This window comes from Emys orbicularis, chromosome 1 (assembly GCF_028017835.1).
Source record: "Emys orbicularis isolate rEmyOrb1 chromosome 1, rEmyOrb1.hap1, whole genome shotgun sequence".
Taxonomy (NCBI): Eukaryota; Metazoa; Chordata; order Testudines; family Emydidae; genus Emys; species Emys orbicularis.
The window spans coordinates 300,217,245-300,238,572 of NC_088683.1; the positions used below are offsets into that span (position 1 = coordinate 300,217,245).

Consider the following 21,328-nt stretch of genomic DNA (forward strand, 5'->3'; position numbering starts at 1 on the left):
TAGTTACAGCTAGCAAGAAGCCCATAGAAATAGAAATATATTTCATGAAGAAGTATTCACAATATAATGTGTCATAATCATGATCCGATACTCATTTGAATGGGTATGTAGGTCAGTCATCCAGTTCTGTGAGCAGCCATTTCCTATTTCTTAGTTTAATATGGAATTCCTTAGGAATTTGTTGTCCCCTGTGAAATGAAGACATCAGAAGAAATTGATTAGTTTCTAAAGGATTTTAATAAAGAATTCAGAAGCCTATTATATGCTGAAATAATGGGCTGCTTCCTTTCACAGATTAAAATCTTCTGTAAATAATATAGTAATTTAAAAGAGTAAAAATTGTCTGCATATAAATTCTAATGTATTAACTTTTTAAAATATCAAGCAAATTCAGGTATAAAAGATTTTAAGAATTCTGTTATTTAAATTGTAGTATTTAACATAGATGTTTGGTAAGAGGATATTTCCCAACTACTGTATTTAGAATAGTGACGATCTTTAATTATGAAGTGAAAAATCTGGGCTAAGATGTTGAAAAACGGTTGCTTGAGATTAGGTTCTTAAATTCAAATTTAGGCAGCTAAATAAATGGCTTGTTTTTCAAAACTAAATAGTTCTAAAAGAGGTTGTGTGTCTTGGAAAAGACTGTGGCAAAAGGCCTTTCTTTCTTTTGAAGTCAGTGGCAGCTGCTGGATGCCTATAATTTTAGAAATACAAGCCACCTACTTAGGTTTCTAAATCCACTTTAAGGTATCTAACTGTAGGCACCCATTTTTAAATTCTTGGACCTATAACATACTGGCTTTAGAAACGTGCGACATCCAGTGTGTGTACTGCTTTAATGTTTGGAATCTGTAAGAATGTCCTGTTGAAAACCAAAAAAACATTGTTTATAAATAATTCCAATTATTTTTTGTCTGTGAATGAACTAGTTTTGTGTAAATAGTGGAAGAAAGTAGAGTGAAAATTAGGTAATATGTCCTTTTTGAAGACAGTGTACTGTGTATTAGAAAATATAATCTCAGCACTCTTTTTCCCTGATGAAATAAAATTATGCTAAAAGCACAGGTCTTTGATCTGACTAATCTCAAGTTTTACAGAAGATCTGATTGTAAAGGGGCTGTAAATTAAATGAACAAAAAAGTTGAATAAATATCACTCACTCCCATATGTGGAAAACAGACAATATACATATTAGCATGCAGTTTGAACAATATGAGTAAAAATTTGAGGTGCTCTCATTTTAAAATAGTTTTTTATCCAAAAAGTAGAATAATTAAGTCTTTGATAAGCTTATACAGAAGTATGAGAGATGTGTGAAAGTTACTGTGAGAAAATGGGTTTTGGATATTCTAAATTTCTTCTACAAGGATAGATACAGTAGAAGTATATGATATATACAGTAACATAATACTTAATCTGTTGAACAGCAAAATTTCACTGGAGGTGAATGGCAGATCTAACTAAAGTAGAATCGTACTAAGTGAACCACACTTGAAATAAGGCTCTGTGTCAGTTCGATAGTTTATAGAACTCTCATGGCAGTCCTAAGAACACTGAGAAAAAACATATTTTAATTAATTGAATAGCCTGTAATAGTCCATGATTTAAAAAAAATCAAACAACCTCCCCCCCCCCCAAATCCACCCCCAACACTTGTATAATCTAGTATCTAATAAAAAGTTTTATTTTTGTTTTGTTTTTTGCTTATTAAGGTCCCTTTGTGGTTTCCTTTGTGAAAGGCTCTATGTGCACTAAGCCATCTGAATTTGCACAAGAGTAATTACCGGTAGTTATGATGCACTGCTTGTTTGGGAGACAATGCAATAGCCATTTTAAAAAGTTATTATAAAGTCTAGTATCAGAGGGGTAGCCGTCTTAGTCTGAATCTGTAAAAAGCAACAGAGGGTCCTGTGGCACCTTTAAGACTAACAGAAGTATTGGGAGGTGCCACAGGACCCTCTGTTGCATTATAAAGTCTGTTTGCTGGTGTGGATTAGTTTGAGATAAGAAATTTTTTCTCTTTTAAAAAGTAAGATCGGAGCCAGAATGTAAAGTACCTGAAACTAGTTCGAGCAAAATCTTTTTGGAGAATTGCTGTTTAGTACAATTTATTCCATTTGTGTGGTGATTTAGAGATTTATAAAATATTTCTGAGAAATAAGTTTTAATGACAAGTTCCATTGAGGTGATCTTTCTTTGGTGAACTCCTGACTTGAGAAGCTTATTCAAAGAGAAATCCATTTAAAAGTAAAGGTTTTAGTTTGAAAAATTGCTTTATTTTTGGACCCATCTAACGTTATGAACACAAAGGGTATAGCTTGTAATACTAGTAAATAGAAATTAAGTTTAAAATAATTTAAACTGAAATGTGTTCTTCCATCATGATTTTCATTTTTCTTAAGGAAACTTTTACTTGTACACTGTATAGTTGCTTGAATGCCTTTCAAGAAGTACTTCTCAAACTGATCCATGGACCAGTGGTTGTCTGCTGAACACTGGCTAGTGATCTGTGAAGAGCTTGCAGCCACCTGGTGCTGACTGCCCTTGTTTCCAACTGCTAAATTACACGAAGGACTTCATCCAAAAATTAGATGAGCACTGAGAGATCCATAAACTTGTGTGGATCCTCTTTGATTTCCAAGGGGTTCTGTACGGGGTTGACCTCAGTGCATCTTATTACAAGATCAGAACCAAAGGCAACTTAAATGTACCAAATCATTTCCTAATATTTCTCTTGCATGTAAGCAATTATGGTAGTTGTCACAGAGATGTAATGCAACTCGGGTGACCAGGTGTCCTGATTTTATAGGGACAGTCCCGATTTTGGGGTCTTTTTCTTATATAGGTTCCTATTACCCCCACCCCCTGTCCCGATTTTTCACACTTGCTGTATGGTCACTCTAAATGCAACCACAAATGCAAGGAAGTCACTGCATGATCCCGAATTGGAGGAAATGTGGTCAACGAGATTGTGTCTTGATTACTACATCTTACTTAAGAGACTCAGTCAAGGTTCTCCTATTTGATGTTATGGTGAAGTCCTAAGAGTAAATTTGATGTTAGCCTTTTCTGCAGCAGCAGATTTTGCTTGTAAATACAGGATTCTGACTTATTTAAAAGATCAAAACAGAAGAAGTAGTGTTAGGGGAGGAAATAGCTCTTCTTTATACTCAAATATTTGCAATAAATCAAAAATAGTGCAGAATATGACTGGTAAAAGACGGGTAAACTGGGTTAGTATTTTATTTTTTTTAAAATGGATCTGTTTAAGGTCTGAATGGTTTTCATTTCAATACATGCTCCCACAACTTTCTTATTTAGAATGTTGATAAACTCCTTTGCATAACTGAGAGAGATTTCTGTGAGGACATATACAATTTATATGACAAGGCAAAGCATTACTGCTGTTAAGATATTTGTGTACATTATAGACAGTCCAGTGCCAGGAGTATGGTACTTCACCGGGTGCAAACCCTGATACTGCCTTTGGTGCACATGGTACTGATGGCTTTGGCACCTGCAACCCTGATGCCAATGACCTCAGTACAGCTGTTCCCAGTGCCACCCTTCTCAGCACTAAAGCAGTTCTTGGAACCAAGCGACCTATCTGTGACTGTTTTGCCAGAATCATCACCTCTGTCTACAGCGGTGAGTGCCATCTATACTAGCATTGTTAGGGGATTGGAGAGACTCCATACAGGCTGTAACTCTAGATGCTCCTGTGTCCCCGGGGAGAGGCATCTTTGCCCTTCTTGCTTTAATGTTCATCTCATCTCATCCCATCCCATTTAAGCATGTGTTTTGTTTAATGTTGTAATACATGTTTGGGTTCCACATTTTCCACCAGTAGAAGGAGCTGTAGTTGGGCCTGTCTGGGCAGGCTGTGCATGTGACCATTACAAGGTTCATGTGTAACTTGAGAGACATAGAGGGTGGGGTTAAAAGTTTCTCTGTGTAGAGAGGTGACAGATTCTGAACAGAGAAGATGCATCTGTCAGCAACTGGTACGCCTCACCTTATCACCCAGCAGGGAGTGAGTTTGTTTACTTTACTTGCTATCCTGTAGCCTAGGATCACATATTTGGATTATATTGTAGTTTTCAATAAATGATTAAAATCCACCTAGTCTCTCAAGCTTAACTGAATTGCTCTAGGGGGAAGGGTAGTTTATAACAGCGTCCACTAGTATCATTACAGTACTAAGCACTTCATCAGTGCCTTTAGAGGAAGAGACTCTTATTAAGACAGCCCTTTCTCAAGATGAGAAATATTCTTTCTTTTCTTCAGCCTCTAAGCACGGTAGGGAGTCATCACCACAGTCTCTTTCTTAGAACATAAGAGCGGCCATACTGGGTCAGACCAAAGGTCCATCTAGTCCCGAGTCCTGTTTTCCGACAGTTGCCAATGCCAGGTGCCCCAGAGGGTATGAACAGAACAGGTAGTCATCAAATGATCCATCCCCTGTCGCCCATTCTCAGTTTCTGGCGAACAGAGGCTAGGGTCACCATTCCTGCCCATCCTAGCTATTAGCAATTGATGGACCTATCCTCTATGAAATTCTCTAGTTCTTTTTTGAACCCTGTTATATGTCCAACCTTGGCCTTCACAACATCCTCTGGCAAAGAGTTTTACAGACTGACTGTGCATTGTGTGGGGAAAAAAATCCTTTTGTTTGTTTTAAACCTGCTGCCTATTAATTTCATTTGGTGACATCCAAGTTCTTGTGCTATGAGAAGGAGTAAATAACACTTCCTTATTTACTTTCTCCACACCAGTCATGATTTTGTAGACTTCAATCATATCCCTTCTTAGTCGTCTCTTTTCCAAGCTGAAAAGTTCCAGTCTTATTAATCTCTCCTCATATGGAAGCCATTCCATACCCTTAATCATTTTTGTTGCCTTTTTCTGAACGTTTTCCAATTCCATTATATCTTTTTTTGAGATGGGGCAACCACATCTGCATGCAGTATTCAAGATGTGGGCATACCATGGATTTATATAGTGGCAATATATTTTCTGTCTTATTATCTATCCCTTTTGTAATGATTCCCAACGTTCTGTTTGCTTTTTTGACTGCCGCTGCACATTGAGTGGATGTTTTCAGAGAACTATCCACGACTCAGATTGCTTTCTTGAGTGGTAACAGGTAATTTAGACCCCATCATTTTATGTGTATAGTTGGTATTATGTTTTCCATTATGCGGTACTTGCATTTATCAAGTACATTCTTATGACACTTGTTGGTCAGATAGGGAGTCTAGGACCTTTTGTCATTCCTATAGAACTTTCTCCTTGGTACTTACTCCGGTGGCCGTTGACACTTATCTTTATCTGGCTCAACCAAGATAAAGATTGGACCCTTTGAAGCCAGCAGTAAGCAAGAAAGTCATCTTCCTCTGCCCCTTTTAAGGTGAGGTCTTCCTCCCTAATGAGATCTCATAGAGTGGTACGGGAGGCACAGAGTGTCCCTGTGCAGCAGCAGAAGCATGAGAATGAAGATTATCACATGCAGTTTGAGAGGCAGCTTATACCAGCAGCTATTTCCTCATCCTCACCAGATGAGGCATTAGTACCTGCTGCTTCTGCATAGCTTGATGACTACAAAAAATTCTAGGAAATTTTGTGGTGGATGGCTGATAGACTTAAGATACCTGTAGTAGTAGTCCTGGGGGGAAAAAAAATCACACAAGCTGTTCTTCCTATATCAATGCTAGATGATTGACTCTGCTGATTGATGAGAGACTGTTGGAGCTAGCAAGACATCTATGGCAGATACCGGCCTCCGTGGTGCCTATCTCCAAGAAAGCAGATAGGTGTTACTCAAACCATAACTGGTTTTGAATTTTTTTTATATGCATTCCATCCCAGGGTTCTTAGATTGAGAGAACCAGACAGCAAAGTCCACCAAAATAAACACGTTGAGACTTGGACCCAAAAAGTCTCAGTTCATTTGAAAGCTTATTTTATGTATGTTTAGATAGGGTATGATGTGGAGCTGTTAAGTAAACCTGTAGGCGAGGTGAAACTGGTACTCAAAATGAGAAACTGTCATTTTTTGCACAGTCCCGAAGTACTGCAACATGACTGATTACAGTTTTTACCGTTTAAGTTAATTTCAAACCTTAATGTTGTGTTTATTGGTCAAAGCTACCAAATGTCAATATACTGAAATATTTTTTAGTTTTGCATAGGCAAGTATTTCGTTCAGAAAAGACTAAGCTTCTTAGCATGTGGTTAAAAATGGCAAATACCAACATTTTGCACTATACTAACATGAAATGTTTTCACATCACATATTCTTAATTGTCAAAAATCACACAGTTGATTATAATAGTTTTCTATATTTTCTATTGAAATTTGTTGATCAGATCAGTTTCTCACTGAAGGTTATGCACCAGTAGCAGTAGATTGTGTGCCCGTTGTTTGTACTGCATAGTGGATAGATATAAATATATGTGAATTTGTAATGTAATGCTTCTCCATCTGTAAGCTTTTGTGCATACAATGCAGGATCTAGTATGCCTGATAGACGGTTTTAATTTGTAATTGCCCATGCATGCAATACTAGCCTTTGACATATTCAAGAGACTAGCTTTTTAAATTGCCATCTTTGAGTTAAACCGCTTAGGGCATGGCAGGTCAAACATCTAATAGCTATTGTTTTAGACTATGCAGACTGTAAAAGACAATATGTATGGGTTTATACTCAGTCTAAATTTTTATGCTCTGAAGCATGAGGACTAAAAGCATACTTTATAAAACAGTAAAACTTAGATCCTACTGCATCCATCCAGTGATAATGTATTTGATGAAGGTGATATTGATGAAAATATATGCCTTGGTTGGTCACTAAGTAGATAGAAATGGTTATGAATAATAGCAATAAATGAAAAAATTACCACACTGAGAAACTTTAAAAGTAACCTGTACCTTCAATTTTGTTAGAGTCTAGAAATGAGTCATTATCCAAATCTCAAGAGTCAGGAATTTACTGAGGGAGTAAAAGTTTTACACCAGAAATGTCATAAATAGCCCATTTTAAAATTACTGTAATTCATATACTAATACCTTAACTTGTCAATTATTAAGAAATCCAAACTATACCCAGAGTGCTGTAACTTGTATTTTTCACATATAAATTAAAGATTAATGTGTCTTTTTTGAATATGAATCTCAGCTAAACCCTAACTAAGGAAATTCTATGTAGTACATATTAAATACTATGGAGGTGACCTAGCATCTCATACATCAAAAGCTTCTTAAATGTCCTCATTTAGAACTGCATGTAAGCATGTGCTTAATTCTAAGCATATACTGAAGCTCTGTTGATCTAAAAGAGCGTTAGTGCTATCCTGAATTCAGTTGCTTTCCTAATCAGCATCAAAGACTAACAGTTTTTGAGTTAATTTGAAGATTTTATTTGTGTGTGGAATTGGAAAATATGCTCACATAATTCTTTTATAAATATTTTTGTCAGGGCAAGGCCTTTAATTAATAATAGTGATCAATCTAACTGGTTTTATGTTGGGGCCTATCAACTTCTGATAATCTGAAATGTTTAACATTTATCCATAAAAATGTAGTAATAAATAATTTTATTAATTTTAAGTTATGAATAATAATTTGTTAAAGTAGTGACCACCTCTCATTGCTTTTCAGAATTTGAAAATCCCAGCCTAAATGTTTTTAAAAAGAGTATCTACAGTGTTTGCTTGATTTTTAGTATATTCCATCTATGTGTGAGGAAGCTTGGAATACAATATAGTTTGAAAATGGGTCTGTCTAGCACTCTGTATTATTATTCAGTTATATTTATATAACGCCTAAACTGTACTAGATACTTTAGATACAAAAGTTCCCAACTCCAAACTGTTTATAATTTAGAGAGAGAAAGGATCATATCAGGAATGGTGGCTGGAGGGAGGAAAATAATATAACAAAGTAATTGGTTGCTCTTTGGCATGTGTCTTGTAAATTCCACTACTTTTGTAATTTGTATTAAAATCTATATGCTCATTTTCTCCTTCTCTCTGTCTTCGCAGTAGTCAAGCTATCTTAATTCACGTGTTCAACCTTTGCTACCCAATGTAAAAAAGAAAAATCTTTGTTCTCTGACTTCTTTCTGCTCCGCTTTCTACTCACTCAGAATAGACAGGACTTCAGGGAGGAACTTGGGGAGGCAGGCAATGAGAGAACCTTCCTCAGGCATATAAACAGGATAATCATATTTATCAAATCATAACTTTTCCACTGACATCTTACATGATATACTTTGCATAAGATTTATGGAAATTGTGTAACAGTGGTAACAACAGTGATATAAATGATCACCTTTCGTATACACAGCATCATACAAAGTTTTTCATTGTGAAATAAAAGTAATATGTATCCTTTTCTTCCTTCTGCTGGCATTAAAAAAGGATGTGAGCGGAATTCCCATGAAGAATTATCCTGTAAGTTCACAGTAGTTTATATATATATATATGGAGAGAGAGAGAGAGAGAGAGAGAGAGAGTCATTTTTGCTTTTAGACGATTTTTGTTTACTCTGTATTAAAGTAAATATTTCCCCCCAAGGATATGTCATATTGTATATTGCTATAAATTCATGCATGTAAGTTTTTTTGTATGAAATTCCATAGGGCAGTGGCTAGATTATTTCCAGTCTTTATTTTTGACTTACAGACTTATTATTAAAAATAAATAAATGTTTTTTTGACTGCTGACTTTCTGCTGGTCCTTGTTGGATCATTCTACACCTGTGGTAAATGTAGTTTTTTACCAGTAGATGGAGGCTGGAAACACAAACACATTTGTTATTCCTCTATTAGAGCTATTTACCCAAGCAATCCAATTCAAGAGACTGACTATGTAATAAAGACCGCACAAAATAAAGTGATTGAACTAATTAAAAAAAAAGGGGGGAAATAAAGGAGGCTGCACATAGACTGACAAGCCAGTGTCCTATTGGCTCATTTTTCTAAAATAGTCATGTACCATTCTGCTATTTTCATTCCAGTGCCATGTCTGTAATGCATGATGGTTCAGAAGTGTACCTACCCAATCATAAATGCTACCTGAAATGTGGCATTCTCATCTGTTCTATTAATTGTTTAATGCACATGACTGTAAATGTTGTGTCTAAGGCCTGGTCTACACTGGGGGGGAGGGGGATCGATCTAAGTTACACAACTTCAACTCGCGGCGGTGGAGTACAGCAGTCGACGGGAGAGCACTCGGGGATCGATTTATGTAGACTAGATGCGATAAATCGACCCCTGCTGGATTGATCCTCGCCCGCTGATCCGGCGGGTAGTGTAGACATACCCTAAGGTAATAGACTGATTAAAATCAGGCCAAAGAACTGGGATCTCTGTTGTGACTCTTGGAGGACAGTCATTTGGTTGCAAAATATAATATTTTATTGCAGTAGAGGAAAGGGATAATTCCTCATTAAACAACAGTGGTAATTGTTTTTACATCTTTTCCTGATCAGGAAAGATGTATGAAGTGCTATTGCATTAATAATAAATCGTGATTTTTTTTCAGAAGAAATAATTGGTTGGTTAGGGCTGAATTTATTTCTTTAGGGTTTCCTTCTACTGGGTAAAATTTTCAAAAGTGCCTAAATGAGTTAGGAGTCTGTCAGTTTGGAAGTTACTTTTATTTGTGAAAATAAGGTTTTGTGAAAAAAGCAAAACCAATATGTATTTTATTGTTATAGTGATGGAAAAGCTTTTCTACCTTTTGAGGATTTAAAAAAAGAACTGGGAAGTTCTTTCCGGTAGTAAGGAAACTGAATCTGATAAGGCTATCTGATGCTTTTTTACCAAATTTTTGAAGAGAAATGCCCACAATTATTAGTGTGACTTTTTATGCCACTGCCATTAAACGGTGTTTTTTAATTATTTATTACTTCTATTATGGCAGTGCACAGAAGCTCCACCTAGGATTGTGGACCCATTTTGCTAGGTGACATACAGATCCACAAATAAAGAGCTTACAATTTAGACAGAAAAAATTGGGGGGGAAGGGAGAATGGAACTCACAGATTCATAGATTTTGAGGCCAGAAGGGAAATCATATAATCTGACTTCTTGCTTGTATTACAGGCCATTACATTTCAACCATTTACTCCTGTATTGAGCCCAATAGCTTGTTTTGCTAAAGCAAACCATCTAGAAAGGCATCCAGTCTTGTTTTGAAAGACTACTAGAGATGGAGAATTAATCACTCCTATAGTAGTTTGTTCTTGTGATAGATCACCCTCTTTGCTAAAAATGTGCACCTTATTTCTAATTTGAATTTGTGTTAGTTCTGTTTCTAGCCACAGGGTCTTGTTTATGCCTTTCTCTACTAGAATAAAGAACCCTTTAATATCTAGTATTTTCTCCCCATGCAAGTGCTTATACCCAGAGAGAAGTTTATTAAGATCACCCCTTGATCTTCTTTTTATAAGCTAAACAGGCTGAGCTCTTTGAGTATATCACTGTAAGGCAGGTTTTTTTCCCCAGCACTTGAATCATTTTTTTGACTCTTTTCTGCACCTTCAGTTTTTCAACATTCCTTAAACAATATAGACAACAGAACTGTATGAAGTATTCTAGTGTCAGACTCACTATGGCCATATATAGAAGTAAAATCACCTCCCCTGCTTCTACTCTCTAATCACCTGTTTGTATTAGGATTGTATTATCCCTTTCCCCAATAGTATTGTGCTGGGAGCTCATCTTCAGTTGTCTGTATGCTATGACCCCGAAATTGTTTTTAAAGTCACTACTTTTCCCGTATACCGACTCCCCTTCTATAGGTAGGTATGGCCTGCATTCTTTGTTCCTCGATGTGACCTTGCATCTGTCTGCATTAAAATACATTGTTTGAATGGGCCCAGCTCACCAAGTGATTCAGATCGCCATGTATTGTTGCCCTATCTTCATTATCATTTATTTTTGTCTTCTAAAAAATGTATTAACCATTATTTGTACTGATTGATAAAACATTCAATAGTGTTGTGCTTAGAACCAGTCTCTGTGGAACCTCATTAAAGCCCATCCCCATTTGATGATGAGTCTCCACTGACCACTACTTTTTGAGATGTCATCGTAACTTGCAACTTTGGTGATGAAAGTGATAAATGGCAAACATCATGTTCTACATTTTAATTATTTGTGGTGTTAATTTTATTATCGTGAAAGAGCTGTTTGTGGACCCATGGTTAAGGCTGAGTTGAGTTTCCTCGTTAAAGCAGAGATTCAATTACTTTATTGTATATGAAGAATACAACATATCCCCTTCAAAGTACAGCACATTCTCTTTTTTGTGTATGAAGTAATTTTCTAAGAATTAACAATGAAACTCGTTTATTAATTTGAAATAGAATTAATTAAAATGTGAGTTCTTTAAGAAACTTAGTACCCAGCATCAGACATGGTTTTTTTTGTTTCAAATTATTTTTAATACAATAATACAAATACTTCAAGCTTCCCATATAGTTAAACTCTCAGAAATATTTCAGATGGGATACAGTTGGAAATTCATTTTTGAAGGATTGATGTCAATTTTTATTCACTTTTAATTGTTAGTCCTGAAAATACATAGGCTGCAAAAGAGGAGTTATCAATGATTCACTTTCAAACTGGGAGGATGATAGTGGGGTCCCGCAGAGGTCTTTCCTGGGTCTGATACTATTAAATATTTTCAATAATATTTTGAATAATAAGAGTGAAGATTGTGCTTATAAAAAATTGTGGATGACACCAAGGTAGGTGGGGTTGCAAGGACATTGGAGGATGGGATTAGAATTCTAAAAGGACCTCGATAAATTGGAGAATTGGTTTGAAATCAACACTATGAAATTCAGTGAAAATATATGTGAAGTATTTTACTCAAGACTCAAAAGTTAAATCTGCAAAAACAAAATGGAGAATAACTGACTAGGCAACAATGCGATGCTGTTAAAAAAAGGCTAATATCATTTTGGGGTTTATTAGCAGGAGTGTGGTATATGAGGCATTATTGTCCCCCTTTCGCAGCACTGGTGAGGCCTCAGTATGAGCGTCATGTTCGGTTTTGGGCACGACACGTTAAGAAAGATGTGAACAAATTGGAGAGAATCTAGAGGAGAGGAACAAAAATAATGATAGCTTTAGAAAACCTATTATGTGAACAAAGGTTAAAACACTGGGCATGTTTAGACTTGAGAAAAGAAGACTAGGTGAAGTGCAATCTAATAAGTCTTTCAATATGTTAAGGGCCGTCATAAAGAGGACTATGATCCATAGGCGCCAACACTTTGGGCTGGAGCACTGTCACGGGGTGGGACTCACCCCTGAGGCGCCTCCTGCTGGTCGTCCAGGGAATTAGTGTTTCCAGCCTCCGGAGCGCCCTCTGCAGGCCAGTGTCCCGCTTGCCGCTGGGCCTGAGTCCCTCCTGGACCCCGGTGCCCCTTTCAGGCTGGGGTGCTGCCCCCTGGCAGTACCCCCACAGATCTGGGTCTCCCCTCCCCAGGGAACCCCCATCCTCTATCCCCACCTCGCCTCAGACTATGGCTACTGCCAGTCTCGGTCTAGCCCCTGTTCACTGGGGCAGACTGCAATGTAAATGCCACTCATCACCAGTAAGGGGGGTTTGGACCTGCTGTCTCTGCCTACCCTTGGACTGCCCCTCTGCAACCCCAGTACCCTTTCTGGCCTTTAACAAGGCCTGCAGCCTGGGGGGTTTCCAGGCTGGAGCTCCCCCAGCTGCTCTAGCCTTCCCCCAGCTCTGCTTCACCTTCGGTACTGTGTTCAGCTCCCCAGTAGCCAGGCCCTTCTTCCTCAGCAAGCTAGAGAGAGGCTCTGTCTTAGCTCTTGGCCCACTGCCCTCTTATAAGGGCCAGCGGCGCCCTGATTGGGGCATGGCCCCAGCTGTGACTATTTCCCCAATCAGCTGAGTCAGGCTGCTTTCCCCAACAGCAGCCCTCCCGCAGCCCTCTCCCAGGGCTGATTTCAAGCCCTTCAGGGCAGGAGCGGGTGACCACCCCGCTACAAGCACCCACAGAAAAAAAATAGTTGGTGCTTAGCACCCACCTCCCTCCTTTCCCCCAATGTTTCCTGTCCGCCATTGTCCGTCCCCCCGATCAACTCTTCCCCCTCCCTCCATAGCACCTCCCGCCCGCCACGAACAGCTGTTTGTGGCATGCAGGAGGCGCTGGAAGGGGTGGGGGAGGAGCGGGGACGGGGTGCTCTTGCAGGAGGGAGTGGAAGGGGCGGGAAGAGGTAGGGCGGGGGAGAAGTGGGGGCAGAAAGAGGGAAGGCGAGGGCTTGAGGGAAGGAGTCAGGCGGGGCCTGGGGCAGAGCGCGGGGTTGATCACCCTGGGGCTCAGAGGAAGCCGGCACCTGTGCTGTGATCAATTGTTCTTCATGTCCATTCAAGGTAGGACAAGAAGTGATTGACTTAATCTGAGATGCCTGTTTTTGAAGGAGGAAAGGGAAATAATTAAAACATATCAACCATATCCCAACCTGATTTTTAAATATTTTTAAATTAAATCAGTTGATACTTTTACTTTGGCCATAGTGAGTCTGATACTAGAATACTCTGTTCACAGTAGCACTCACATTTTGTTCCCCATTGATGTATTTGTATAATTTTGTAAAATGTCTTATGTCCTTAGTGTTGAATTGCAGTGTTTAACATTTTATATGTTCAGTATGTTTAGACGTGTTAAAACTTATGTTTGAAAATTGACTTTCAAGTTCATTCTTTTCCGGTGCACCATATGACCAAGCTGACCACAATCATATTCATGTTGCATGATCTGAAATCCTGGGGTCAACTAACACTTGACATTGTTTTAGAAAATTCTAGGTTCTGTATTTTTGAAAAAAATACCTTTTTGTAAAAAAAAAGCTAGCTAATATGTTGAAAAGGCTGCTGTCTTCCTTGGTCCCACTGAAGAAAACACAAGAGTAATAATTACAAAACAAAATATAACTGGTAGTTCATTCCCCCGTTGCACCTTCTTTCTCATAGTGATTTGTCTACAGTCTGACTTGGAGAGCTTTTTCCCCTAAGGAATTTTGTTCCCTACATTTGATACTGTGAATAAATGTTTGTTTTCTTTACTTTGACAGTAAAAAAGGAGGGGGAAGATTTTGAAGAGAAGAAATCTATTAAGAAACGAATCAAAGAACTAAAAGTCTTAGACCCGAAGATTGCACAGAACCTCTGTAAGCAGAAGCTATTTTATTGACAACCAAAGCAATTGCCATAGTTGATTTTTGTGAAACTGTCTTTTGCTTTTAAAATTATTTGTGTAGAACTTGTCTGGGTGTCTTGTTTTGATATTTTATTCAAGGGATGATTTTTTAATAATTAGTCTAAAATTCAAGCTAATTTCAATTAATACATTTTAAATGTGTGTTTATTTAGAATAATAAAAATCATCCATACTCAAGCTTTGGGCACCATCAGTTTTTTAAAATTATAAAACCAAAAATGTCTTTCGGTTAGCTCTCCCTGCAGTCTGTCTCAATAGTCAACAAATTCAGACTATTCCAGGTAAGGGGATGGGAGAGTAATGCAAAGTCCAGGCCCCCGATGAAGTATGTCCTGCCAGTTTCCTTCTTTTGGTTATATCAAGGGAGGGGGATCTAGCATTAATACAGTTAATTGCAGGTGTCACAACGTAGGGGAAGAGTGTGTGGTACATCTGTATCCCCATGTTATATTTGTGTAAAGCTTATAATTAGGACTAATGGGACTAAATTTTTAGAAAGGAAGCTTAGGCTGAATACCAAGGAAATAGTCTCAGGAGATTACTCAGGAATAGCTTTGTAAAGTGGAAGACATGTCACTTAAAATATCTAAGCTGCACTAGATAAAATATTAGAAAATAAATGGTAAAGAACAAATTGTCAGTGGCAAGAAGCCAAGTTTGATTTTCTAATTTATTTGATTCTGTGGTGCAAATAAATGATATAGGGCCCATCTTTTTGCTCAGACATTCCCTTAACAAAGAAAGCCTTTAAATGGCTGGTAATATTTTCTTCATAATCCTTATCCAGCAATGTTTGGCAGAATGTTGTCCTAATATGAACTCGATAAAATTAATTATAGTCAGTGTTACCAGGCTGACCTGGTATAAGAACTTGTTTTTAATTGTGTTAGCCTTTTCAAAACTTGAGTTGTTGGAATGAATTTTCCATGCTGGGTGTCTGCCTCAGGCAAAATTTTGGAAAGCTTCAGCCCAAAGTTTCTGTGGTCTACCAGAGCTTTGAATCATATGTATGTATAATAGGGCTGTCAAACAATTAAAAAAAAAAAAGAAAGTTGTGATTAATCACAGTTTTAATTGCACTGTTAAACAGTAATAGAATACCAATTCAAATTTATTATAAATATTTTTGGATGTTATTCTACATTTTGAAATATATTGATTTCAGTTATAACACAGAATACAAAGTGTGCAGTGCTCACTTTATATTTTTATTACAAATATTTGCACTGTAAAAGAGAGTATTTTTCAATTCACCTCATAGAAAGTACTGTAGTGCAATCTCTTTATTGTGAAAGTGCCACTTACAAATTTAGAATTATTATTATTATTTTTATACAACTGCATTCAAAAACTAAACAATGTAAAAGTTTAGAGTCTACAAGTTGAAGCATGAAGGGGCATATGACTATTTAGCATATTTGGCACATAAATACCTTGCAACGCCGGCTACAATAGTGCCATGTGAATGCCTATTATCACTTTCAAGTGACGTAAATAAAAAGCAGTCAACATTCTCCTGTAAATTCAAACAAACTTGTTTTTGTCAGCGATTGGCTGAACAAGAAGTAAGATTGAGTGGACTTGTACGAAGTGAATTAAAAAATATATATTTTTTGTTTATCTTTTTTACAGTGCAAATATTTTTAATAAAAAATAATATAGCTAGTACTGTGCACTTCGTATTCTGTGTTGTAATCAAAATCAATATATTTGAAAATATAGAAAAACATTCAAAAATATTTAATACATTTAAATTGGTATTCTATTATTGTTTAACAGTGCTATTAAAACTGCGATTAATCATGACTATTTTTTAACCTAGTTAATTTTGTGTTAATTACGTTCATTAACTGTGATTAATTGACAGCTCTAATTTATAGCAGTGAAAGTATTATGCCCCAAATAATGGCTGTGATGTGCAAGAGGGAGACATGGGCACGGAATCATAGAAATATAGGGCTGTAAGGGGTCACTAGAGGTCATCTAGTCTACCTCTCTGTGCTGAGGCAGTACCAAATATACCTAAACCATCGCTGAGAGAGGATTCCACTACCTTCCTTGGAAAGTTAGTCTAGTAGTTACATGTCCTTATAGCTAGATTTTTATTTTATTTTTTTTTAAATATTTAACCCTTACTGCATATTAAGCCACTTACTACTCGGCCTACCTCTAGTGGACATGAACAATTGATCACGGTCCTCTTTTTAAAACATAAGACTGTTATCAGGTTCCCCTACAGTCATCTTTTCTCAAGATTAATCATGCTCTGTTTTTTTAACCTTTCCTCACAGGTCAGGTTTCCTAAATCTTTTACCAATTTTGTTGCTGTCCTATCAACACTCTCGAGTTTGTTCAAATCTTACCTAAAGTGTGGCATGCAAAATTGGACACAGGAGTCTACCTGAGACCTCACTAGTGCCAAGCAGAGTGCAGCAGTTATCTCCTATGTCTTGTGTACAACACTCCTGTTAATGCATCCCAGAATGATATTAGCCTTTTCCACAACTGTGTCACATAGTTGACTTATATTCAATTTGTGATTCACTGTAACTCCCAGATCCTTTTCAGTCGTACTATCTCCTAGCCAGTTATACCTACTTCACATTTGTCCATTTGATTTTTTCTTTCCTAAGTGTAGTGCTTGCACTTGTCTTTACTGAATTTTGCCTCATTGATTTCAGAGCAGTTCTCTAATTTGTCACGGTTGTTTTAAATTCTAATCCTGTCCTCCAAAGTGCTTGCAACCTCTTTCACCTTTGTGTCATCTGCCAGTTTGATAAGTATACTCTTCATCATCCAAAACATTAATGAAAATACTGAATAGTACCAGAAACAGGATAGAAACAGAAAACCACTGATAGCTACTCTTTGAGTATGGTTTTTCAACCAATTGTGCACCCACCTTATAGTAATTTCATTTAGACAACATTTCTTTTGTTTGCTTATGGGAATGATTTTTGTAGGATTGTGTCAAAAGCCTTACTAAAATGAAGATATATCATCTCAACTAATCCCCCCCCCCCACTGGTTGAGTTACCCTGTCAAATAAGGAAATTAGACTGGTTTGGGATTATTTGTTCTTGACAAATCCATGTTGGCTGCTATTTATCACCCTATTTATTTTCTTGTAGGTGCTTACAAATTGATTTTTAAAATCATTTGTACTAGTGTTTTTCCTGGTATCAAAGTGAGGTAGACTGGTTTATAATTCTCCAAATTCTCTTTGTTTCCTTTTTTAAAGATAGGTACCATATTTACTCTTCTCTAGTCCTCTGGGACCTAATCTATCCTCCATGATCTTTCATAGATAGTTGCTAACGCTTCCAAGACTAGTTCAGCTAATTCATTAAGTATGCTCAGGTGAATTTCATCAGGCCTGCCTACTTGAATACATCTAATTTATCTAAATATTCTTTAGAATATTTGTTCTTCCCTATTCTGACTTGTGTTCCTTCCTCCACATTTAATATTAGTTGTGTTAAGCATGTCCAGGAAGAAGATGTTAGCAATTGCGTACTCTGTAGATTGTATGGGGAAAGTGGACTTGGAAAAGGCTGGAAAAAGACTAATTTTCTCGTCCCCTTGTACCCTCTCACTGGGCGATGTCTTCCACTTACATGATTTCAACTACTAGCTCTATGCTGACAACTCCCAAATCTTCTCCACTAGGTGTCTTCCTTCATCCAAACCTGCATTTCAGTCTGCCTTTTTTATAGCTCCTGTAATATGGCCAAAACATGAGCACCTATTTTTTTTTTCCTCTGGAGCCTTTTATATGTCTCCGTTTTCTGTTAATTTTCTCAATGCCACCATCCTTCCCATTACTCAGACCCATAACTTGAGGGCCAGCCTTTATTCCTCCTCCTTACATCCATTTTGTATCCAAATATTACCTCTTCCTTCTGCACGATATTTTTAAAATGCAACCTTTTCTCTCTCACCAGATAGCAAAACTCTCATCTGAGCTGTCAGTCTCCTGTCTTGAGTACTACAGATTTCCCCTTTCCAAGATTTCCAACACTCATATTTCCCCACCCAGCCCACACAAAACAGTTGCAAAGGTGTAATTTCTGGCCACATCAACTACCTCTTTGAGTAACGCCACTGTCTCCCAACAACAAGCTTAAACTGTGTCCTTGCCTTTAAGATGTACCCTCCTCTCTACTTATCTGAGTAACGGCATAATCTTACCATTCGTTGTCTATTACCTCTTACCTTCTCTCCTGTTTTGATAGCCTTTTCTTGCATAATATCTGCGACTAGATTGTAAGATATTCAGGGCACAGATCTATTGTCTTATTTTTATGGTGAGGTGCCTAGTACTCCATCTGGTTCTGTAAAATAATGATAATCACTAGAACAGATGAGGAAGGTTGAAGAGAAGATGTGGAATTAGGAGGGGAGTTGGTCCATGAGAAATTGCTTATTAAATACTGTGTATAAAGAAAATGTTGGCCAGTTGTTATACTATAGCAAACAAAAGCATTATTCAAGGATTGTGATTGTTTTGCAATTTGCAGTGGTCTTGCTAAAGATAGTGCGCTCTCACTCGCACACTCCAAAAAAAAAAAAAAAAAAAAAAAAAGGGGGTGTGTGGGGAGGGGGGGGCGGGGAGAGCTGAGATTCCTATGCAGTAAAGGGGAAACGTGTAAAAATGGTCACCCAAGTACAAATAATATAGTAAATGATGAGTGGCTCTCCTAGAGCAAGGACACTCTTTTTGTCTCACTTGCTATGGTTACTGCAGCATCTGTTGATATAGTAATTCATCTGCCAGAGGACTGGAAGAGCCAGACTAAAAATTATGAAAGCTGCCAAATTTGCATAAAAAAGTTTTATCTCTTATCCATATTATCATATACTATGTTTGGGTGGCCTGTAGAATTCTACAATCCAAGTAGTATTTGTTTTGTAAGTAGAGTGAAAGATCAGATTCTTACTACATCTCCATTCATCATGTATTATGTTTTTGTTCTAGCAATTTTCCTTGGTTCTTTCCGAGTGCCTTATGAGGAAATCAAAATGATGATATTGGAAGTAGATGAAACACAGCTGGCAGAGACCATGATTCAGGTATGTAAATTGACAGGCGGTTTAAATACCAATATTTCAGTGTAAGCGTCTCATTAAACAGAAACCTGTTACTGACAAAAACTCTTAACACAAATTATTCAGCTGGAAAATCATTGCTGCATAATTAGTCTCTTAGCATTTCTAGTAAGCAAACAAAACTCAATCTTTTTTTACATTTGCAGAGTAGATAAATCTTATCTAAACACTTGCATTTATATTCTGCTTTAGTATTTGTTTCCTTATTACCAGCATCCAGAATTCAACTCCACTTTATGTATGTATTCAGACAGATAAACCAGTATTTAATAACTTTTTGTTTCTATCATACCTGCAAAATGATTTTTTGTGGAACACTCTGTATTACCTTCACCTGTATTGCACAAAGCTGTCACATTGTTCCTTGTCATGAACTAGGCAGAAAAAGATTTTTCTTTTCAATTAGAGCTGACTTGATCTGGGATCCTACCTTCAGAAATTCCAGCAGCCGCTTATCTGTGAATGCTTCCCTGGAGTGTAATTGTACAGCACTTCACATTCCACAGCATTTTATTCAAAGCAGAAAATCAATACAGTTCTATTTGGGTACAAAAAAATCTGATTCTTAATATTACTTCTATTCAAAGTATTATTTAAAGAGTGATAAGTTAAAGAATCTGACTACACTCAGTGGAACATAATCAACTGATTATGCTACAAATACTCGATAGTTCTGCATGACCTAGGTTGAAAAAATATCATAATTGCATGTTACAGACAGTGTTTTGGGATGTACTATATAATAATAAATAAGTGTACAACACTGAATGTTGTAATTTTGCATACCATGTATTGTTCCTTGAATTATTGTATCAAAACACTTATTCAAGGAATAGTATTCAGTTGAACTGCAGAAGAGTTCCTTGTTCATTCATATTGTAAAGTTTCAAAAAATGTTCAAGAACCATGTGGTTCAAGAAAAATATTTGGAGTTTTCTTGAACCACATGGATCCAAAACAATTAAAATAGTTGCATGTGTTTCCTTGGCCACTTGTTTTATTGCTAGTTATTGATATGTGTTTGGTAATGTGACTTGCTTCCTTTGTTTATTTTTTTTAAAAAAATTTTAAGGTTTGCTATCTGGTAAGTCAGAATATCTCAGGATCTAGAAGTTTTTATAGTAAGCTGTCAAACTTCTAAAATATTAACATAGTATTTAAAATGTGTTAGAATTTATTTGAAAATTTAAAATATTGATAGACTCACAAATGTGGTCTTCTAGTCTGACCCCCTGCATAACATCGGCCATAGGACTTCCCTGTATTAATTCCTGCTTCAAGTCCAATAGTTGTGCTTGAAGTAGAGTACATCTTTTAGGGAGGGAAAATGCCATCTTGATTTAAAGATTTACTATGATGGAGGATCCAGCACAACCCTTTACAAGTTGTTGCAGTGATTAATTATCCTTATTGTTAAAAATGTGTGCCTTATTTAGGGTCTGAATTTGTCTAGCTTCAACTTCCACCCTTTGGTTCTTGTCATACCTTTGTTTGCTAGAGTGAAGAGCCCTCTATTATCAAATTTCTGTTCACCATGTAGGTCCTTACTACTTACCATGTAGGTACCCACTGCCTCCTCCATGCTAGAGTCCCTCACTGTGAAGAGGAAAGTCTCCTGCAGCAGGGAGGCATCAGGCAGTGGGACACTACATTGTTAAAAAGCAGTGTAGATGGAGAGGCATTCCATGGTGAGTAGATACATACCTGGGTATATGCTCACAAGATTCAGGAGTGTCTTTATTCACCTAAGCAGTGCTTCACCATCTACACTATTTATACCTGTGCTAGAGGGGGGAGGGGCTAACCATTTATGTACTCTACCCTGAAAGGACTGCGCAGTGTAGACATACTGATATATTGTGAATGATAAGTATTTCATCATCATATAATAGGACTACATCATCTGGTTTTTCTTCCAAACACAGAACAGAAATATTTATTTGAATACTTCTGACTT

The 21,328-nt window shown here is 37.1% G+C and overlaps 1 protein-coding gene across 1 annotated transcript in view; it reads left to right on the forward strand.

Moving 5' to 3' along the window:
• DIAPH3 (diaphanous related formin 3) overlaps positions 1 to 21,328 on the forward strand; it is a 437,750-nt gene that overhangs the window by 132,280 nt on the left and 284,142 nt on the right. Inside the window, exons 12-13 of the mRNA XM_065400973.1 lie at positions 14,117 to 14,212; positions 19,241 to 19,335. Of these exons, the coding sequence (XP_065257045.1) occupies positions 14,117 to 14,212; positions 19,241 to 19,335 (191 nt within the window). The remainder of the gene's footprint in view (positions 1 to 14,116; positions 14,213 to 19,240; positions 19,336 to 21,328) is intronic.